Source organism: Gracilinanus agilis, chromosome 3 (genome assembly GCF_016433145.1).
Source record: "Gracilinanus agilis isolate LMUSP501 chromosome 3, AgileGrace, whole genome shotgun sequence".
In the NCBI taxonomy this organism is placed as follows: Eukaryota; Metazoa; Chordata; class Mammalia; order Didelphimorphia; family Didelphidae; genus Gracilinanus; species Gracilinanus agilis.
Genome location: NC_058132.1, coordinates 353,309,606 through 353,329,333, shown reverse-complemented (window position 1 = coordinate 353,329,333; position 19,728 = coordinate 353,309,606). Strand labels below are relative to the sequence as shown.

Genomic DNA, 19,728 nt, shown 5'->3' with positions numbered 1-19,728 from the left:
CTCCAAAGTTACCAATGATATCAAATCCCAGACTTGAATGGACTTCCTCAATCCTCTTCGTTCTTGACCTTTCTGCCATGTATGGCACTACTGATTCACACTCTTGTACAACTCTGTCCTCTTTTGCCCTTTGTGACGCTGCTCTCTCTTGGTAATCCTACATGTCTGATGGCTTATTAGCTTCCTTTGCTGCCTCATCCTGCCTACTAATTGGGGGTTTCCCAAGGCTCTGTCCTGGACCCTTTCTCTACACTCTCACTTGGCAATTTCATCAAGTGCTCTCAGGTTTAACAACTCCATGCAGATGACTCACAGATCTATGTATCCAGTCCTAGTTCTCCCTTGAGCTCCAATCTTACATATCAACAGCTATCTACTTCTTTTTTTTCTTTTCTTTTCTTCCTTCCTTCCTTTCTTTCTATCTTACCTTCCATCTTAGAATCAATTCTTAGAAGCAATTTTTTTCTTTCTTTTTTTAAACTTTACCTCCCATCTTAGAATCAATTCTTAGAATCAACTTTTCCTTCCTTCCTTCCTTCCTTCCTTCCTTCCTTCCTTCCTTCCTTCCTTCCTTCCTTCCTTCCTTCCTTTCTTCCTTCCTTCTTTTCTTCCTTCCTTCTCTTTCTTTTCTTTCTTTCTTCTTGTACCTTCCATCTTGGATCAATACTAATTAATTGATTCCAAGGCAGAAGAATGGTAAGGACTAAGCAATGTGGGTTAAGTGACTGCCCAGGATCACACAGCTAGGAAGTGTCTGAGGACAGATTTGAAACTAAGGACTTCCCATCTCTAGGCCTGGCTCTCCATCTACTGAGCTGCCTAGCTGTCCTGTCCCCTCCCTCACCCTCCCTCCCCAATTTCAAAGGAGATGCCCTGTAGGCATTTCAAACTCAACCTGTTCACAAGAGAACCTTTCCTTCTAAACCCACTGCTCTTCCAAATTTTCTTATTTCTGTATTGGGCACCATCATCTTTCCTCTTCCTCAGATTCACAATCTCTGGGTCATCCTCAATTCCTCACTCTTCCTCACTCCTCATAGTGATTCATTTGCCAAATCTCTGTTTCTAACTGTCCAGCATTGCTTGCATCTGTTCCTTCTCTCCACTTACACAGCCACTACCTCTATCTCATGACCTCTAACATGGTCTATCTCACTCCATGGAGCAGCCAGACATGTTAATGCTCCCCAGATATGGCACTGTTTCCCACCTTTCTGCCTTTGTCCTGGTTGCCTCATGCCTGACATGCTGTCCCTGCTCACCTCCACCTCCCAGAATCCCTAGTCTCCTTCATCACCCAACCCATGCACTATCTCTGGCAAGGAGCCTACAAGACCTCAGCTAACAGCCTTCCTCTCCCAGCCTCCTATATACCTTTACACACACATGTTGTATTCCTCTCCTGTGACCCCAGGAGAGTGTAATCTATTTGAGGGAGAGTTCTGTCACTTCTTAGGGTCCTGGGAAACTCTCTAACACTGCAGAAAAGTTGCTTACTAATAATGGATGGATGAAATTTCCTTTCTACACTGAATAAGTCATGGGTCAATCAATCAACATAGAATTGATTAAGTAGCTCCTTTGTGCCAGGCACTCTGCCAGGTACTAGGGATAGAAAGGCAAAGGTGAAGCCAGTCCTATTCTCAAGGAGCTTTATCTGAATAACTATTGTTGTGGTCCTTAAGAACCATGCGAGAGAAGAATAAAGTCATGCCTGACTGGTACTGTAAGATGATGCTATGCCAGAGGTTAATTAGGTATCTGTTTGATGCCTTTTGGGGGGAACCACACTGTTTTTTGTTTTTTGGCTTGGTGGGATTTGAGCAAAGGAGGAAGCATCTAAATTGTAGGAGGGAGGAAAATGCAGTTATTTTCTGGAAAGTTTTAGAGAATAGACTCCATTTGAGATAATTTTTGACATGCAAAATCTCATCAGGACAATTTCAGAAGCTGATGACAAGGAGAAAAATATCTAAAGATGTGTGATCATAAAAACTCACACAATATTCTGAGAAAAAATAACTCTGATATTCACAAAACTAATGTTTACTAAGCTGGAGCCCAAAAAAGATGCCAGGGAAGCTCATTGTCTTCCTTTCTATTTAGTCAAAAGTTGTCAGTGAGCAAGAATATATAGAAATAAAGAAACAAAGAACATTCCTTGTAACAATAAGAAATTTGATATTTGCCTAAGAATAGGAGGCTCTACAACACCATTCAAAACTGCCTAACATATACAAAATGTTCCCTATAGGAAAACCCTACACCTATATGGGCTCAGGTTTTTTCCACATGGTCTACTTGACATTCCTCAGTAGTCTGATTTGCAACCAAGCGTTTCTTGCATTTCCTTGCTAAGCATGAGATAATACACTCACTGGAGGATAGCTGTCAAGTTCTCACTCAGAAATGGTTTTGTTTCCGTGATAAGATGATGACTCTGGTAACTAAAATCTTTGGGAATGAAATTTGCCATATTAATGGGAGAGAGGGGAAATATCACTACAATTATCATGGATTCATCAGAAAGAAAAATAATCCAGGTTTTCTTTCAGTATGGCTTCTATGTTCCCATGGTTCAGCTTAATGGCCTTTAGGTAAGCTCTGTACAACATTAACAATGATGTTTTGGGGGCAATTATTTCCTTACCCTCAGACAAAAAAACCTAAAAAGTAGAACAGACCCTTTGACTTCTGTAAATGGCTCCCTTTGGATCTTTCTTTATTCTCTTTGAATTTCAGAAGTAGGATCAGAGGCTTTTAGAAAATTTTAAGAAAACATAAAAGCTCCATTCCAGAGTTGGGTGAGAATTAAGAAGACCACATTATGAATAGCTTAAGACTTTTCATCCACAGTCCCTTGTTGTTTTGCTAATTAGCAGTGGCACTTCTATGTGGATTTCTGGATCTCCCAGGGAGATTTCATTGCACGATCAAAGAAAGATGAGATAGGCTCAAAGTAGAATGCTTCTTAACAGACATTTCTAATGAAAAAAAAATCTTTGCAAATAAGTGTGTGGGAGAAATGCCTAAATAGAATTACACCTGGATTTGTGTTTCAATAAGATATCATGCACTCTTTCCATCAGAGAGGAAGTCTCATTTAACAATCTGGTACAGATTAGAGTCTGTTGGGGGACTGAGAGAGAGAAAGAAGGATACGTCCATAAATAAATCTGAAAAAACAAACAAATAAACTAAAGATCTGCAGCACAGTGCCTCCTAGAAACAGCTTCTTTTAAGTCTTCCTGCAAATGTAATCGGTTTGGAGGTTTATGCTGGTGAAACCAATTTCTTTGAGTTGATGATAGGCATAAACTGAAGCCAAATTAATACAAGTGTCCTGGGTACCCTTGCATCTGCTCCAGGGTATCAGCTTTTGACTCAAGAATGTTCTGAGAGTCAGAATAATCTGGCTGAGGAATATGTGCATGTTTTGGAACTAGGCTGGGAAGTTCTAGGGTCATGCTGAGAAACAGGAGTATGTTGTAGGGGTTCAAGAGTTACACTTAGGAATCATGAAAATCTGAGTTCCAATCCTGCCTCAGACATTTCCTTGCTCTATGACTTTGGGTAGGTCAGTTAACATCTCTAGGATTCAGTTTCCTTATCTATTAACTGAGGGGTTGAACTCAATGACCTCTAAGATCCTTTCATGTTCTAAATCTATGATTCCCTGATCTTATGGACATAAATGTAGAGGCAGTGTGTTATAGAGTAAGAGGTTGTAGAAAGAGCGCAGATTTGGAATCAAAAGATATGAATACATCGCAGCTATAACAAGAAAAGGTTAGATTAGATCATGCCGGAGTTTCCTTTTAGCTCTTAAAATCCTATGATCCATACAGAATGGCTGCTTCATATAATGGCTGTCTTTTATGGATCATCTACTAGTCTGGAGATATGTTTGTTTTTATAGTCTCTGAAACAGAGTGTGCCAATTTCTTCATCTTCATCAATATTAATAATCACTGTTTAAAATGGAACTTAATTCCATCAAGAAAAGTAGACAAAACCATAAGAAGGGATTTTGAAATGTTTGGTCAGTGGTTTCAACTGTCCAGATGTAAAACCATTAGTTTCTTATTAAATATCTTTATATACTTATTTGCATATCATCTTCTCCATGAGAAGGTAAGCACTTTAAGAGCCTGGATCATATTTTGCCTTTCTTTGTATTTCTAGTCTGGTGTGCAGTACTTGTTTATTGAATAAACTGATCCTTTTAATACATTGTTATAGTCACTCTTCTTTTGGTTCCGCTTATTTTGCTTTGTATTAGTGCATCTTTTCATTTTTCTCTGAATTATTAATTTTCTTCATTTCTTTCTTTCTTTTTTTTAAATTCAACTTCTATCTTAGAATCAATATTAACTCTAGGCACCTAGAAAGTGCCTGAGACTAGATCTGAACCTAAGTCCTCCCAACTCCAGTCCTGGCACTCTAATTATTGTACTATCTAGTCTCCCCAATCATCATTTCTTTCTTTTAAAAAAAAAAACTCCCTGCCTTCTATTAAGAAGCAATGGTAAGGGGGCAGCTGGGTAGCTCAGTGGAGTGAGAGTCAGGCCTAGAGACAGGAGGTCCTAGGTTCAAACCCAGCCTCAGCCACTTCCCAGCTGTGTGACCCTGGGCAAGTCACTTGACCCCCCATCGCCCACCCTTACCAATCTTCCACCTATGAGACAATACACCGAAGTACAAGGGTTTAAAAAAAAAAAAAAGAATCAATGGTAAGTCTGAGGCCAAATTTGAACCCAGAACTTCTGCCTTTAGGCCTGGCTCTCTATTCACTAAGTTACCTAGCTGTTCTAATCATCATTTCTTCATATACAACAACATCCCAATACATTCATATACGATAGCTTTTTCAGTCATTCCCTACTGATGGCTACTGATTTTGTTTTCAGATCTTTGCTTCCATAAAGAGTACTGCTGTGATTATTTTTGTATATTTTGGACTTTTGTTTCTGTCTTTGACTTCCTTGGCAGGATATTACTAATAGTTTAAAGAGAAGCACTGTCACATATGTTTTTATTATATTTCACATAATTAATAGCAATAATGGAAAAAACTGGAAATAACCTATATGACCATTCATTGAATTGTAGCTAAATAAATTATGTTTTGCTAACTTAATAGTATATATATATTGGTGCCAGAAAAATGATAAATATGAAGAATACAAGAAAATAGCGGGGGGAAAAATCTATGTGAAATGATAGGAAGCAAGATTGGTAGAACCAGTGCTATACACTAATTATGATTATATTTGTGTGTACACATAAATATATATAATGCATACGCATAATTATACATATGGCTATATCCACACAATACACACATGTACATATAATATACATATATAAACACACATTCATACATACACACTACCATACATACAAAGAATAAAAATTTAAACTCATATTGCTATTGTGCTTTGTTTGCAAATTGTCACATCAATCCTGTGAAGTATCACCCCAATTTTGCGAATGAGAAAAATTAAGTTTAAATAACTTGCTCAAGATGACAATAATCATCAGCCATGACTTGAATCTAGGTCTGACCCCAAGGTCAATACTTGTTCTACTAAATCCCAATTGCTTCTCAGCAGAACTTCAGACAGACTTGGAAGGTGATAAAGGGAAGCATATTCTTTACTTAATGCTTAATTAGTTTGGTTCTACTTTACTAAATGCTAAAGCTCTGATGTAAGATATTAGTCCTTATTTTATATGTTTGATTGGTGGCCTTGTGGATAGAGAGCTGGTCTCGGGGTCAGGAAGATGTTTGCTCAAGTCCTTCTTCTGAGATATATTGACCACTGGAACTCCTCAATATTTTAGGAAACAAGCCAGGGCTTTAAGCTGGAAAGAAGGTGCCAGCCTTCCTTGGTAGAGACAGTTTCCTCACTCAAGTTCCTTATACCAATGAAAACAAAGGTCCAGACCCCATTGGACTGTTTAGGTTGCTTATTTTTGCCTTAAGTCTTTTTTCACTTTATTCATCCTCCACTGAGCTACCAAAGTGATTTTCTGTTAAGTGCAGGTCTGATGTGATAAAACTCCAGACCCTGCCCACTAGGATAAAATGAAAACCCTTTGACTTTTAAAGTCCTTTACAAGGTTATATTCATTTGACTCTCACTGGTTCCAAAGTACTGAGATTCATCAGTAGGGTATAAAGGAAAGAGCACTGGCTTTAGGTCAGAGGATCAGACTTCTGTCCTTTCTTGCTTTTCATTTTCCCTCCTGGTCCTTTCTCTGCCAGAAAAACCAATTTGAAAAGTATGTCTCATCTAACAACTTCCTTTAGCCAGAGGCCTCTTTGCCCAGAACATCTGACTATCCCCAGGGCCTTCTCAGCCCACTATATCCTTCTCACCAAATCTGCTCTTTCCTCCCATGGGTGAGCTTCTCCCACAGCTTTCATTTTGAAGAAGGCCCCAAGCCAGCCATCACTCCTCTCCCAGCCCTTTTTCTGTCTTCAAAAACATACTCTTCCCTCTTTTCTCACACTTTTAAGTTCTCTTTTGTGTGTTCTCTTCCATCATTAGAGGGGACAGTCTTTCTTTTTTGCTTGTAGTTATATCCCATGACAGCTGGCATATATTAAATGCTTAATAAATGTTTATTTCCCTTCATGTTGACCCCCTTTAACAAGCGACCTAACCTCCTGGGCTTCAGTGTTCTCCTCTGCAAAATGAAGGAGTTGGACTAGATGGCCTTCAAGGGTTCCCCCCCTCCCCCAACTCTAAATCTAAAATCCTGTGATTAGTCTGTTCCCACACCCATCAGCTCCCTCACAATCTTGACTTCTCTACCTCTAGTTACATGGGCTATTCTAATCAACTTCCACAGCCTTCATTCACATCATCCCATTCTCCTGGAACTTCCTATTACCCCTTAAATCACAAACTTTCCTTTTACAATTCAGCATGTTTTATAAGAAGAATGCTCACCCGTTGGTTTTCCATGTTAATCGTGGCTAATTGCTCCTGCTGTTTTCTCTTTTTTTCTTTTGCTATTTTTTCTTCATTCAGCACTTGAGAGCTTTGGAAGGAGACTTTTTCTAGAAGTTTCTGAGATTTCTCTTCTTGCTTCTTCCTCTCACTGGAAATAAAAACATGACAAACCACCACCACCAGCAATGTTAACTAGGGATGGTCATAGCATCGCATGGTGGAGAAGTCACTGAACCATGCAAAAAGATAATAAAGGTTTTTAGATATGACCATCACTGCATGTGCAGTCTTGAGAAAGGTTACTTCATCTTAGTTCTCTCACTGTTAAGATTAGGCCAATACCTGTCTTACCTACCTCACAGGTTTGTTGTAACAATCAAATACTATCACAGGCATTCAAGTGTATGGAAAAGTATGAAATGTCATCTAAATCTAATGTCTAATATCATTGATGAGAATCTTTTTTTGCACTGGTTATCAAGTATTGGAAATAAATGACTATATATTTCTTTCTCTCTTTTTTTAAATTCTTACCTTCTCTCTTACAATCAATTCTATGTATTGGTTCCAAGGCAGAAGAGCAGTAAGGGCTAGGCAATGGGGGTCAAGTGACTTGCCCAGGGTTACACAGCTAGGAAGTGTCTGAGACCAGATTTGTATCCAAGACCTCCCATCTCTGGGCCTGGCTTTCAATCTGCTAAACCACTTAACTGCCCCTATATATTTATTTCTATTCTAAAATAAGTTCTATAACTTTTGGTAAGAAGAATAGATTTCCTCTGTAAGGAGGGAAAATAAAATATTTATCAAGGACTTTTACAAGGTTATTAGGGAGAAAGAAATAATAGAAAGAAAAGCAAGGTGTTAATAAGTGAGGACAAGATGGAATCTCAGAATGTTCTGAAACAGCTGAAATACTGAAAAAACACATCTTAAGAGGAATTCAGAAAAGCCCCCTAGGCAATCCCAAGAAGTAACTAGCAATTTAGACTGTGGTTGATTTTGCTCTACAGTTGCATTCCTCCCACCTCTGCCCTCTTTCCCATGGTTCTTTTTCATCCTCCCCACCAGCCCCACAGACTCATCCTAATTTTCAACATCTCTAAGTAAGTGTGTTGTTCTTCACTTGGTTGGGGACTAGCTTGGTGGCCATGTAATGAGAGTGCGGGTCTCTTCTGGTTCTAAATTTGTGATGCTCTCGTTCTATTGGGGGGTGTTGGAGGTTGCTTGTGATGGAAGGTGTATATCCATGGGCATGTGCTACTTATATATTTTTTATTGTATCTCTGGATATGAGGGTATATATATATGTGCATATATATATATGAAACAAAAATACATATTCTAACATTAGTATACAGGAAGGGGTAGGGAATAAGATTGATTGTTTAAATATAAATAAATGCTAGACCCTAACCAAGTTATATTAAAATCTTAGAATAATAATTCTGATAGAAATAGCTAGCATTCGTGGAGTGCTTTTAAGGTTTGCAAAGCCTTATGAATCTCTCACTTTATCCTCAATAACTCTGGGAGGTAGATGTTACTATTAGCATCATTTTACAGATGAGGAAACTGAGCCACAGAAAGATTAAGATACTTGCCTAGGGTTGCACTGGTGGAAAGTGTCTTAGGCTGAATTTGAACTCAAGTCTTCTTGACACCAGGTCCTATGCTCTATCCACTAGACTAGTGATAGGCAAACTACGGGCCAGATGCGGCCCCCTGAAATGTTCTATCCAGCCACGTGATATTATTCCTAATCTGAGGAATACAATGAGTAGGATACAATACAATGAAATTTCGAAAAAGTTGCCTTAGAGACAGAGGGACTGATGAGCGTTTCCTTTCCTTTGGCCCCTCTTTAAAAAGTTTGCCCATCACTACACTTGACCATCTAGCTGCCTTTAAATGCTAGCTATAAAAATATTACAAAACTTTAGCGATCTAAGATCTCATCAGTATGAACTTTTCCTTTTTTTGGTACAGATCACAGTCCATCCATGCTTTCTCATCCTTTGTGATGCTTGTCCATGTAGAGGACTTGCCCAATTCTGGAAGACTTTTTCTACACTTTTTTATATTTTGTGATGACCAGTTGATATCGATCAACAGATGGTGGTGGCTCTGGCCTCAGGGTAGCTCTGCTTTCTTCATAATTCCCTTAATGATATCCCTTAAAGGACTCTTTTAGAGTGGTAGAGAGGAAGAGAAGGGGAAGGGAGGGCAGAACTTGGGCAATGTAGAAAAAAAAAGATATCAACAAACATTTTTTTTAAAAAACCACGTCTTGATTTCCACATAGATTATCACTAGAAATATGCTGTGCTCTATTTGTATTCTATAAATCTCTCTCCACTGTCCTTTAGATCACTGGCAACTTTGAGACTTTTTCTATTGGTATATCTCAAGATTTTCCATCAGACAGCATTGCTTAGGAGAACATCTGTGTTAAAAAGTCTAGTCTACTTTGCAAATGGGAAGAAGTTTGGGATCATTCAAAGCTTTGCATAATTTCCCAAATGCAAGGCAGCTCTCTGTCTTTCTCCAGTCAACCCACTGTCTACCTGCAGTGCCGAGTGACCCAAAAGACTTGTTCAGTGGTTTTAGGCATGTCTGATTCTTTATGACCCTATATGGGGTTTTCTTGGCAGAGATACTAGAGTGGTGTGCCATCTCTCCTTCCCCAGCTCATTTTACAGATGAGGAAACTGAGGTGAATAGGGTTAAGTGATTTGCCCAAGATCATATAGTTACTAAGTATATGAGGTCAGATTTGAACTCAGGAAGAAGAATCCAATAGTACACTTAAGATCTATCTACCTATCATCTATCTATCTATCTATCTATCTATCTATCTATCTATCTATCTATCTATCTATCTATCTATCTATCTATCTATCTATCTATCTATCTATTTTCTATCTATTCTTCTCTCTCTTTCCCTCTATTATTTATCCACACATCCATCCATCCATCATTCTATCTATCCATCTCTCTCTCTCCCCCATCATCTACCTATCCACACATCTATCCATCCATCCATCTGTCTATCTAAACATATTCATCTCGCCAGTTATTTATTTGAATAAACATCTGTCTAACTAAATAGCTATCATATCCATCTAATTTATCTATCTAGATAGATAGTAATTTTTTTCATCCATTTAGTTTTTCCCCCCCGTGTAGTTATATTAGGCTGACCTCTCTTTGCATATTCATAGATCTCACGAAGGAGGCCCAGTAGTATTAGAGGGCTGGATGCAATCAGCATAACATGATCCACAAAAAGGAATGGCAGACATATCACTACAGGGAATCTCTTTTTCATGGGAATGCTGCACAAGATGTTCTCTGTGCCTGAAGTAAACACCTTTGGTGAGAATGCATTGCCTTAGGGATAGCGAGGTGGCTTGGTGGAATTGAGAGCCAGGCCTAGAGTTGGGAAGATCTGGGTTCAAATGCAGCCTCAGACACTTCCCAGCTGTGTGTGAGCCTGGGCTCACTTAATCCCAGTTGCCTAGGCCTTGCCACTCTACTGCCTTGGAGTCAATACTTAGTATTGATTCTAAGACAGAAAAGGAAGGATTAAAAAAAAAAAAAAGAAAATGCACTGCCTTCTTTTATGTCTCATTTAATATGAATAATTGGAGAACAACTGATCAGTTATTCTTATGGTTGTATTTATCAAAGAATCATGTATAACTGAATATTTGCAACATTTTCTATTTGTTGTTGGGGAGCTTTATCTTTTTTTTTTTTTTTTTTAGTTTTATCATTTTCAAAAGGCGGTCTGTTTTCTTCTCATATTTTCATGAAGGTTGCTTTTGATTTGCCTATAAACCAGTCTCAGATCAATAGAGAGAAGAATATGTGAATATGGGGTCAGCAACTCTTGATGTTGTCTGGGTTGCCTTTTGGGGACATTATTGTCATCTGATTTTTTCCCATTCTTTTGGAATCTTCTTGCTGAGATCTTCTGAAATGATATCATGATGCTTCCAAGATTAGGTGGCCTCCAATTTGCATTTCCTCAGTCTGTTCTTGGCCTGGTCCAGCTGTTCTTTCCAACTTTGTCATCTAAAATGCTGTTTCTATTTCTTCGTGTGTGTGTGTACGGTATTCTCAGAGGGGAGTTGCATAAGGGAGAGGGAGGGAGTCAGGAGAAGCCTCTTGCCAGCAGGATCTGAGGTGAGCCTTGAAGTTGGGGAAGCGAGGAGGCAGAGGAGAGAGGGTGCCTCCGCCATGGAGCCATCGCATGTGAAAATGCAGAGTTGAGAGATGGCGTGTTAGGGACAGGGAATATCAAGAAAGCCAGTGTTGCTGGGTCACAGAGTACAGGAAGAAAGTCAAGGATAAGAAGACTAGAAAGGCAGGAAGGCACTGTGGTGTAAAGGGTTTTAAAAGTCAGACAGAGGACTTTATAGTTCATCTCGGAGGTCATAGGGAGCCACTAAAGTGTACTCAATAGGGGGATGACCTGGCCAGACTCGTGCCCACTTTGGCAGCTGAATGGAGGATGGAGTAGGATGGGAGCCTGATCAAAAGACTGTTACTGGAGGGGCAGCTAGGTGGCTTAGTGGATAGCAAGCCAGGCCTGGAGATAGGAAGTTCTGGGTTCTGATCTGGCCTCAGACATGTCCTAGATGTGTGGTCCTGGGCTAGACACTTAACTCTTATTGTTCAATACACAGTATTGATTCTAAAATGGAAGGTAAGAGTTTTTAAAAAAAAGACAATTATTGCAATAGTCCAGGCATCAAGGTGATGAAGGCCTGCACCAGAGGGGGCTGGGTGACTGGAGAGAAGGGGAGGCAATGAATAAGAAAAACATTTGTATAGCACCTACTATGTGCTAGGTGCCATGCTAAATGCTTTACAAATATTATCTCATTTGATCTTCACCACCGTCCTGGGAGGGAGATGGCATTATTATTCCCATTTTACAGCTGTCCAGGAGATAATGTTGTTAAGGCAGAAATAATAAGACTCGAGTAGTGAAAACTGAGGATGACACTAAGGCTAAAAGCTTGGTGCTCCTGATGCTAAAAGGCAAAGGGGGAAGAGGAGAGGCTGTGGGAAGAATGCTAATGCTCTGCTTTTTGACCTACTGAGCCCGAGTTAGGATATCCATTTTGAGATGTCCAAAAGGCAGCTGGTGATGTGAGATTAGAGCTCAGGAGAGATTTTAGGACGGGAGATGTAGCTCTGGGAATCGTCTGTACAGGTAAATGAACCAGGAGAGCTGATGCCATCACCAGGGGGAAAAGTACAGGAAAGAGAAGAGGGCTCATTGGAGACACTCAAATTCTAGTGAGAATGATATGAATGAAAATCCAGCAAAGGCAACTAAGATGGAGCAGCCAGACAGACAAGAGGAGAAACAGCAAATAGCAGTGCCACCAAAGATGGAACCTAGGAGAAAAGGGTGATCAAAAATGATTGAAGGCCAAAGTGGTCAAAAGAACTGAGAAAATATTGTTAGATCTGGCAGCTGAAATGGGTGGTTTGGCTCAGTTAGTGCTTGTGTCAAGCTCTCTGTACCCATCTGTTTTTGTCCTTTTGCATTTTGTTTTATGAAGTGATTTTGCTTCTATTCTTCAACCTTTCTCCACTCTAAAATATTTTAATTCAGTATTGCCTATGATTGCTGAATCTCTCCACTTTGGCAAGGTGATAAAATTTTTGCTGGCTAATATAGCCCCTGGGCTCCTTTCGTGTTCTTGCTGTAGGAATTGTTTTACATTATGAAATTTTATCAAGGTGAATATCTTTGTCACTTCTCACCATTTTGGAAGCAACGGTTGATGTGAATAGTTCTTTTTGAAGTTGTTGCGCTTCTATTTAGTGTCTTCTCATTTTTTCTTCTCATCCAGTGTCTTTTCTCTTTTGTCTTTCTTTTAATGTTAATTTTGACCTGTGACCTTGGGCAAGTCTAAATATCTCAAGTCTTATAAATGGAACTCCTTTCTTCCAGGGAAACCAGAGTACTTTACAGATATTATCTCATTAATTGTTATAACACATTCTTTATGAATTAGATAGAAGACTGGTGGCAAACAGGTTAGAAACAAACCCCATGATCTACAAAAATTTAACAGCTCTTAGAAGCCTTACTAATGTCATGGAAATTAATACTGTCTCATACAGAAGTGGACATCTTGGGTATCACATGATTCTAGCCTTATTGGTTATATTCATTATTCAATTCATGGTTTGTTTTAGGTCCAATACAACTTCTTTCAGAGCTAAAAATTAATTTAAACAGTTGGACTGAGTAAATTAAATAGAAACTAGTAACAAGTTGAGTATTTTTTCAAACTCAAGTAGAACCACACACAAAGGAAAGGAAAGGAATCTAGGAGAAACAACAGTCTGAGAGAAAAGCAAGCTAATGTATAAACTTTTATTTTTGAAAAAACTATTATGATGAACTTTTGTTCAGTCATTTCAGTCATGTCTGGGGCTCTTCATGTCCCCATTTGGGGTTTTCTTGGCAAAGATACTTGAAAGATTTACCATTTTCTTCTCTAGCTTATTTTGCGAATGAGGAAAGGGAGGCAAAATGGAGGTAAAGATTTAAAAATATATATACATTTATATACATATTAATAGATATAAATTAATATATGATATATAATATAATATCTATAATATACATAAATATATATATTTAAATCCATATATATACATACATATATATATATACATATATATATATATAAATCCTTACCTTTTCATCTTAGAATCAATACCATCAGATACTTCCTAGCTGTGTGACCCTGGGCAAGTCACTTAACCCCCATTGTCTAGCCCTTACCACTCTTCTGCCTTGGAGCCAATACACAGTATTGACTCCAAGATGGAGGGTAAGGGTTTAAAAAAAATAAAAAAGAATCAATACCATCTTAGAATCAATCAATGAATTGGTTTTAAGGCAGAAGAGTAGTAAGGGTCAGGCAGTGGGGGTTAAGTCACTTGCCCAGGGTCACGCTGCTAGGAAGTGTCTGAGGCCAGATCTGAACCCAGGATTTCCCATCTCTAGGCCTGGCTCTATCCACTGAGTCACCTAGCTGCCCTAATGCTACTTATATCTTACAAAAATTATTGAATTATCTTCTTTTTTCCTGCTGGAGAGATTTTATTTTTGTCAATGATAGAGAGGGAACAGTGAATTCTCCACATTAATATTTACTCCAATACCTTAAGGTTCTATAATTTCATGAGTGTGATTCATGAGTGATCCCTCTACCAAAGCAAATCATGACTCCTTCAGACCTTAATGGACAGTCTTCATGCATGACTAGGGCTGAAAAAAATCCATAAACAGGTGACAAAAATTCTAGGTCTCTTGCAAACTCAGCTAGTCTGGGCGTCAAATAATAATATACAGTCTTGTTTACCTGCCCCATACTCAAAAGTCTTTCTAAGTTGGAAGGCCCGGACAGGATTTTGTACACTGTGGCCTTCAAGCAATCTGGATCACTGGCATAGTAAGATGAGGCATTTCACTAGATAGAGCACATATTAGAAATGAATAACTCAAAGCCTTGGGCAACTGCAAACGGAAAAGCTTAAAGTGAGAATAAATTCTATACTTTCCCACCAACAAGATCTTACATTTTCCATGCTTCCTGCACAGTGCGTCTTCTTTCCACCATTTGTTTCCGCAACTTGACCATCTCCTTTTGAATTTCCTCTTCCTCTTTCTTGACCTTCAGAGCCTTCCTTTTTTTTTCTTCTTGTACTAGAAATTGAGCTTCCAAGAAGGCTGACTTTTTTAGGGCTTTCTCTGCCCTCTGACGCTCTAATTCCTTCTGTCTTCTTAAGCGATTTTCCTTTACCTGGAAGGGAAGAAGGCAACGGCAGTAGAAGCGGGGCATGTTCTAGGGGCATTTTAGACAAGTGGGAAGTGAATAGGCAAAGACCTTTCATCTACCCTTTGAGAGATGGGGTGGGGATTGTGACATGAAAATAGAAGCAATGTGCTGCTAGTTGAGCAATGTCTCAAATTCTAAAAATTCTGTTTTTAAGATGCCACTGAAAAAGTCAACAGTAGTATTTTAAGAGCACCTAGAGTATGGAAGAGAGAATTTGTCTATTAGGGTCTGAGGTGGCATTATTTCAAATGTCCTAACTCCTGACTCACTGCAGTACTCTTTCCACTTGAGACTCCAAGAAATTTTATAAAGGTACCTCAAAGTATTTGTGAAGAATTGATACATTTAATGAATCACATCAAAGGTTCTGAATTCCCAACGTTTTCTTTTTTCTTTCTATCAACAAGCATTTATAATTAGATAATAAGTTTCAAAATCTTATTTAGGTTATCTATGTGCTAATTCCACCCTAAAGAAAGGGAATAAGATTTCAGGTTGTATCTAATATGACATTATAAAGGATAACCATTTGTTAGCTTAAAAAGTATTCTCTGCTCTCTCTCTGCCTCTGTCTCTCTCTCAAACCCTTACCTTTTGTCTTAGAATTAATACTAAGGCAGAAGAGCAGGAAAGACGAGGCAATCTGGGTAAGTGACTTGCTCAGTGTCATATAGCTAGGAAGTATTTGAGGCAAGATTTGAACCCAGGTGCTCTCGACTCCAGTCCTGACACTCTACTGTGATACCTAGCTGCACCTAATCTATGCTCACTTTACAATTAGATGTAGTTATATTATATATGCTCTCATTTTGTGGAAATGCCTCTAAATCTGGGTGTCACCAAGAAGCTACAGACATGAAATTCACATTTTATCTCATTCACAGGCTCTAATAACTATATGAAATAAATGAACCTTAGTTTAAACATATCATTAGTGCTATAAAACCATTCCGACCTAATGCATTTCCTCTACTTCCTGAGCCTATCTCTTTCTTCCAAAGGTTCTGAGGAAGAAAAACAAGACTTTTCCTCCTCCTGCTGAATAATTTCCCTTTTGGCAGAAGCAACAGTCTTACACCTCTGAGGCTCGATAATAGCAGTGGAAGATCTGTAGACTACATTTAATTAAGTCCTGTTCCCAGAAATGAAATGGGAGAGTTTGTTTATAATCTTTGGCTGCTTTTTATCAAACTTTCAGAAGCTCTAAGGGGAATTGCTGCTGCTGCTACTGTTAGTTACAAGAAAACACAATGGAAATTATGCGATGGGAAGCAGTACTTTTGAAGGTTTGTCCTGCTGGGCAATTCTTGCTTCCATTATTCTCTCTCCTTGGCACCCTGTCTTTCAATTTTGTAATAAAATATTTGAGGGGAAGAGAGGAAATTTTAATTCATCACCCAAAATAGGCACATACTTTTTTGTATCCCTAGCACTTAGAACAGTAGAGCTAGATAGACTAGAGCAAAGTAGGCACTTAATAAATATTTATTGACTGACTGACATATTAGGTATCTTTTACTCACTTGGTGCTCTTGGGAATGCAAAGAAAAGCAGTAATTTTAAGACATATTACCCTCAAGAAGCTTATGATTTAGAAGATAAGATATGTACAGAACAATATGATGTAATATCCAATAGGAATCTCAAATTCAACACTTCCAAAATGGAATTTTTAGTCATAATGATAGAATTATAATAATTTATAGAATGTTTTAAAATTTGAAAAGGACTATAGGGGTTATGGGTTTATTTGATTCCTCTCAGCAATTCTGTATTGTTATTCAATCCTTTCAGTTATGTCCAACTAATATTTTGTGATCCCTCTTGAGATTTTCTTGGCAAAGATACTGGAGTGGTTTGCCATTTTCTCCTTCAACTCATTTTACAGATGAAGAAACTGAGACAAACAGGGTTCAGTGATTTTCCCAGGGTCATACAACTAGGAAGCATCTGAGGCTGGATTTGAACTCAGGAAGAGAAGTCTTCCTGACTCAGGACCAGCAAGGTGTTATTTTTTTTCCCTTTTTACCCCTACCTTCTGCCTTAGAATCAATATTGTATATTGGTTCCAAGGCAAAAGAGCAGTAAGGGCTAGGGGGTATGGGTAAGTGACTTGCCCAGGGTCACACAGCTAGGAAGTGTCTGAGGCTAGATTTGAACCCAGGATTTACTGTCTTTAGGCCTGGCTCTATCCACCGAGTCACCTAGCTGCCCATTATTATGTTTTTATTATGATTTCCTTTTTGCAGAAGAGGAAACCGAGTCAAATGGGGTTAAACAGCTAGTAAGTATCCAAGGCAAGATTTGAATTCTGACTTTCCCCCTAAACTCACCCTCTTCTAAACTTCCCTCTTGCCGAGTGCCAGCTCATCCTTAGTCCCCAAAGCTTACAATCTTTTATCCTTGAGTCTTTCTTCTACCTCCTGTATCCAGTTGTCAATCTTTGCTGATTCCGACTTCTTGCATCTGTTCTTTTCTTTCTGTTTCTAATGAAAGCATTTTTCCTTTTCTTTTCTAAGCCTAGCACTTCTTTCCAGAGGTTTTGAGGAAGAAAAACAAGATTTCAGAACTTCATCTTCTCTCACCTGAACTATAATCACCTCCTAATTAGCCCTCCTGTTTGCAGTCTCTCCTCTCTCTTCCTCTTCCACAGAGATGCCCAAATCATCTTCCCAGAGCTCAAGCCCCCACTCAGGAACCTCATCCTGGGAAGGGTCATTGCCCTCTCCTTCACGTTCCCTGATACCACGGCCCTCCATGCTGTGTTCCATTCCAGTGGAAAAGCGGTTATCAGGCAGCAGAGTAAGACGTTAGCTCAGGACTTCGCCTTCTCTCCCCTGAACTCCCCTTCAGGGCGTCTGTGATTTAGAAGGCCGAGAGGGCAGACGTTCCTAGGTGTGTGCGGCATTCCCACCCCTCATGCCGGCTCTTCTTCCCCCTGCAGCCCTGGGCCTGGCGGGCAGCCTTCCCCTTTGGCCCCTCTCTTCTTTCCAGCTCATGGACACATTTTAAGGCCAGGCTTTCCTCATCTCTGGAGTTCTTTGTGCTTGCTCCCTCTTCAGAGGATCAGGACGATGCGCATTCTTGCAGGTTAGAGAGGCTTGCTTTGTTTTTAGTCCTGGCACCCAGTGCAATGGTGCCTGCTAGCTGCTTCTCCATCAGAATGGAACACAGGACAGAAGGCGATGGCGTAGCAGAATGTGAAGGAGAGGGGCAGGTGCCGAGGGAGACGGCCCTTCTGAGGAACAAGGGGCCACCTCCAACCGGGGTGACTGGAAAGGTCTTCCGCGTCCCGTGGCTTGAGTACAGAGCTCGGAGGCGGGAGAGCCGGTTGGAATTCTGACTTGGCTGCTCCATAGGCAGCGGACATGTCACTTAACTCTTCTCAGTCTATTAACTCCTCTCAGTCTATTTCTCATCTATAAAAGAGTGACTGCAATCGTGCCTGCCTCCAGGGTGGCCGGATGGGAAAGGGCTCAGTAAGGTGGCCACTGTGGTTATTCCCTACCCTTCTGGCCATCTACACCACGAAGGAGTGGGGCTGGAGGAAGGCTAAGGCCCCTTCCCATTCTGACTGCCCGCCGTCCCAAAGAAGCCCGGGGATGAAGCGGCAGCCACGGAGGACACGAAGAGCAGACGAGTAAATGACTTTTGGAAAGCGCTTTGGAAACCTTAAAGCTGCCTAACATCATGAACAACATTAGCGCTGGCTACTCCAATAGCAGCAAGCCTCCTCATAGCTGGCATGTGCACGCCGCTTTAAGGTTTACAGAGTGATTTATCCTTTTATCCTTTTAGCAGGATGAAGAACCTAGGGCACAGCTCTGTCCAGGTACAAAAGAAGAACCGGCCTTCCTTTAGACAGAATTACAAAGTCGTCAGTTTTTTCTGACATCCAGACTACTTCCTGCTTTGTGACCCACAAGGAAACTGGGGTGGGCTGATGTCAGTCATAATTTGACTCAAACACAATCACAGCATCTCAACTCTTAAAGTGGAGGTATCAAACTCTCCTCTTGCTACCTGAACCAGATGAAAATGTTAATGGTGGGGAGACATCTGGATGGTTCAGTGGACAGTCAGGCCTGGAGATGGGAGGTCCTGGGTTCAAATCTGACCTCAGATACTTCCTAGCTGTGTGACCCTGGGCAAGTCACTTAATCCCCATTGCCTAGCCCTTATCGCTCTTGTAACAGATTCTAAGAGGGAAGGAAAAGGTTAAAAAATGCTTATGGGGAAATGTTTAACAAAGCAAATAAAAATACAATACACTAGACAATGTTAATTTGTGATTTTCTAATCTGTTTCTATTTGAGTTTGACTGCACTGCTACAAAGAACCTAAAAGGTTACCTAATCCAAGCTTTAATTAAGACTAATTTATTCAGGGCAGCTGGGTAGCTCAGTGGATTGAGAGCCAGGCCTAGAGATGAGAGGTCCTAGGTTCAAATCTGGCCTCAGACACTTCCCAGCTGTGTGACCCTGGGCAAGTCACTTGACCCCCATTGCCCACCCTTACCACTCTTCCACCAAGGAACTAATACACAGAAGTTAAGGGTTTAAAAATTAAAAAAAAAAAACAACAAAAAACAAAAGACTAATTCATTACTTGGCAGGTCTTTGGACTCCAATTGCAGAATGAGAAACGATTTTTAGCTAAAGAAATTTCAGGTACTAGACAAGAGGGAAGTGATTCTGGGAGGGGGATCAGTGAGCCACCTGATCCTTGCCCAGGACATCGGACAAAAGTAGGTCAGAAGTAAACCTACTCTAGTCATTTCAAGATGCCTTGGTAGTGGTGGGTGGGGAAGAGAGAAGTGTTATCATTCTAGACATGGAAGCAGCAGGACCAAAGCATCTGAGGTGACCTCTGTCTGTGGAGAG

General features: G+C 39.9%; 1 protein-coding gene across 1 annotated transcript in view; it reads right to left on the bottom strand.

Annotated features, from left to right (window-relative positions):
* CCDC191 (coiled-coil domain containing 191) overlaps positions 1-19,728 on the bottom strand; it is a 117,675-nt gene that overhangs the window by 75,179 nt on the left and 22,768 nt on the right. Inside the window, exons 6-7 of the mRNA XM_044669178.1 lie at positions 14,586-14,809; positions 6,963-7,113 (exon numbers count right to left, since the gene is read on the bottom strand). Coding sequence (XP_044525113.1) covers positions 6,963-7,113; positions 14,586-14,809 — 375 coding nt within the window. The remainder of the gene's footprint in view (positions 1-6,962; positions 7,114-14,585; positions 14,810-19,728) is intronic.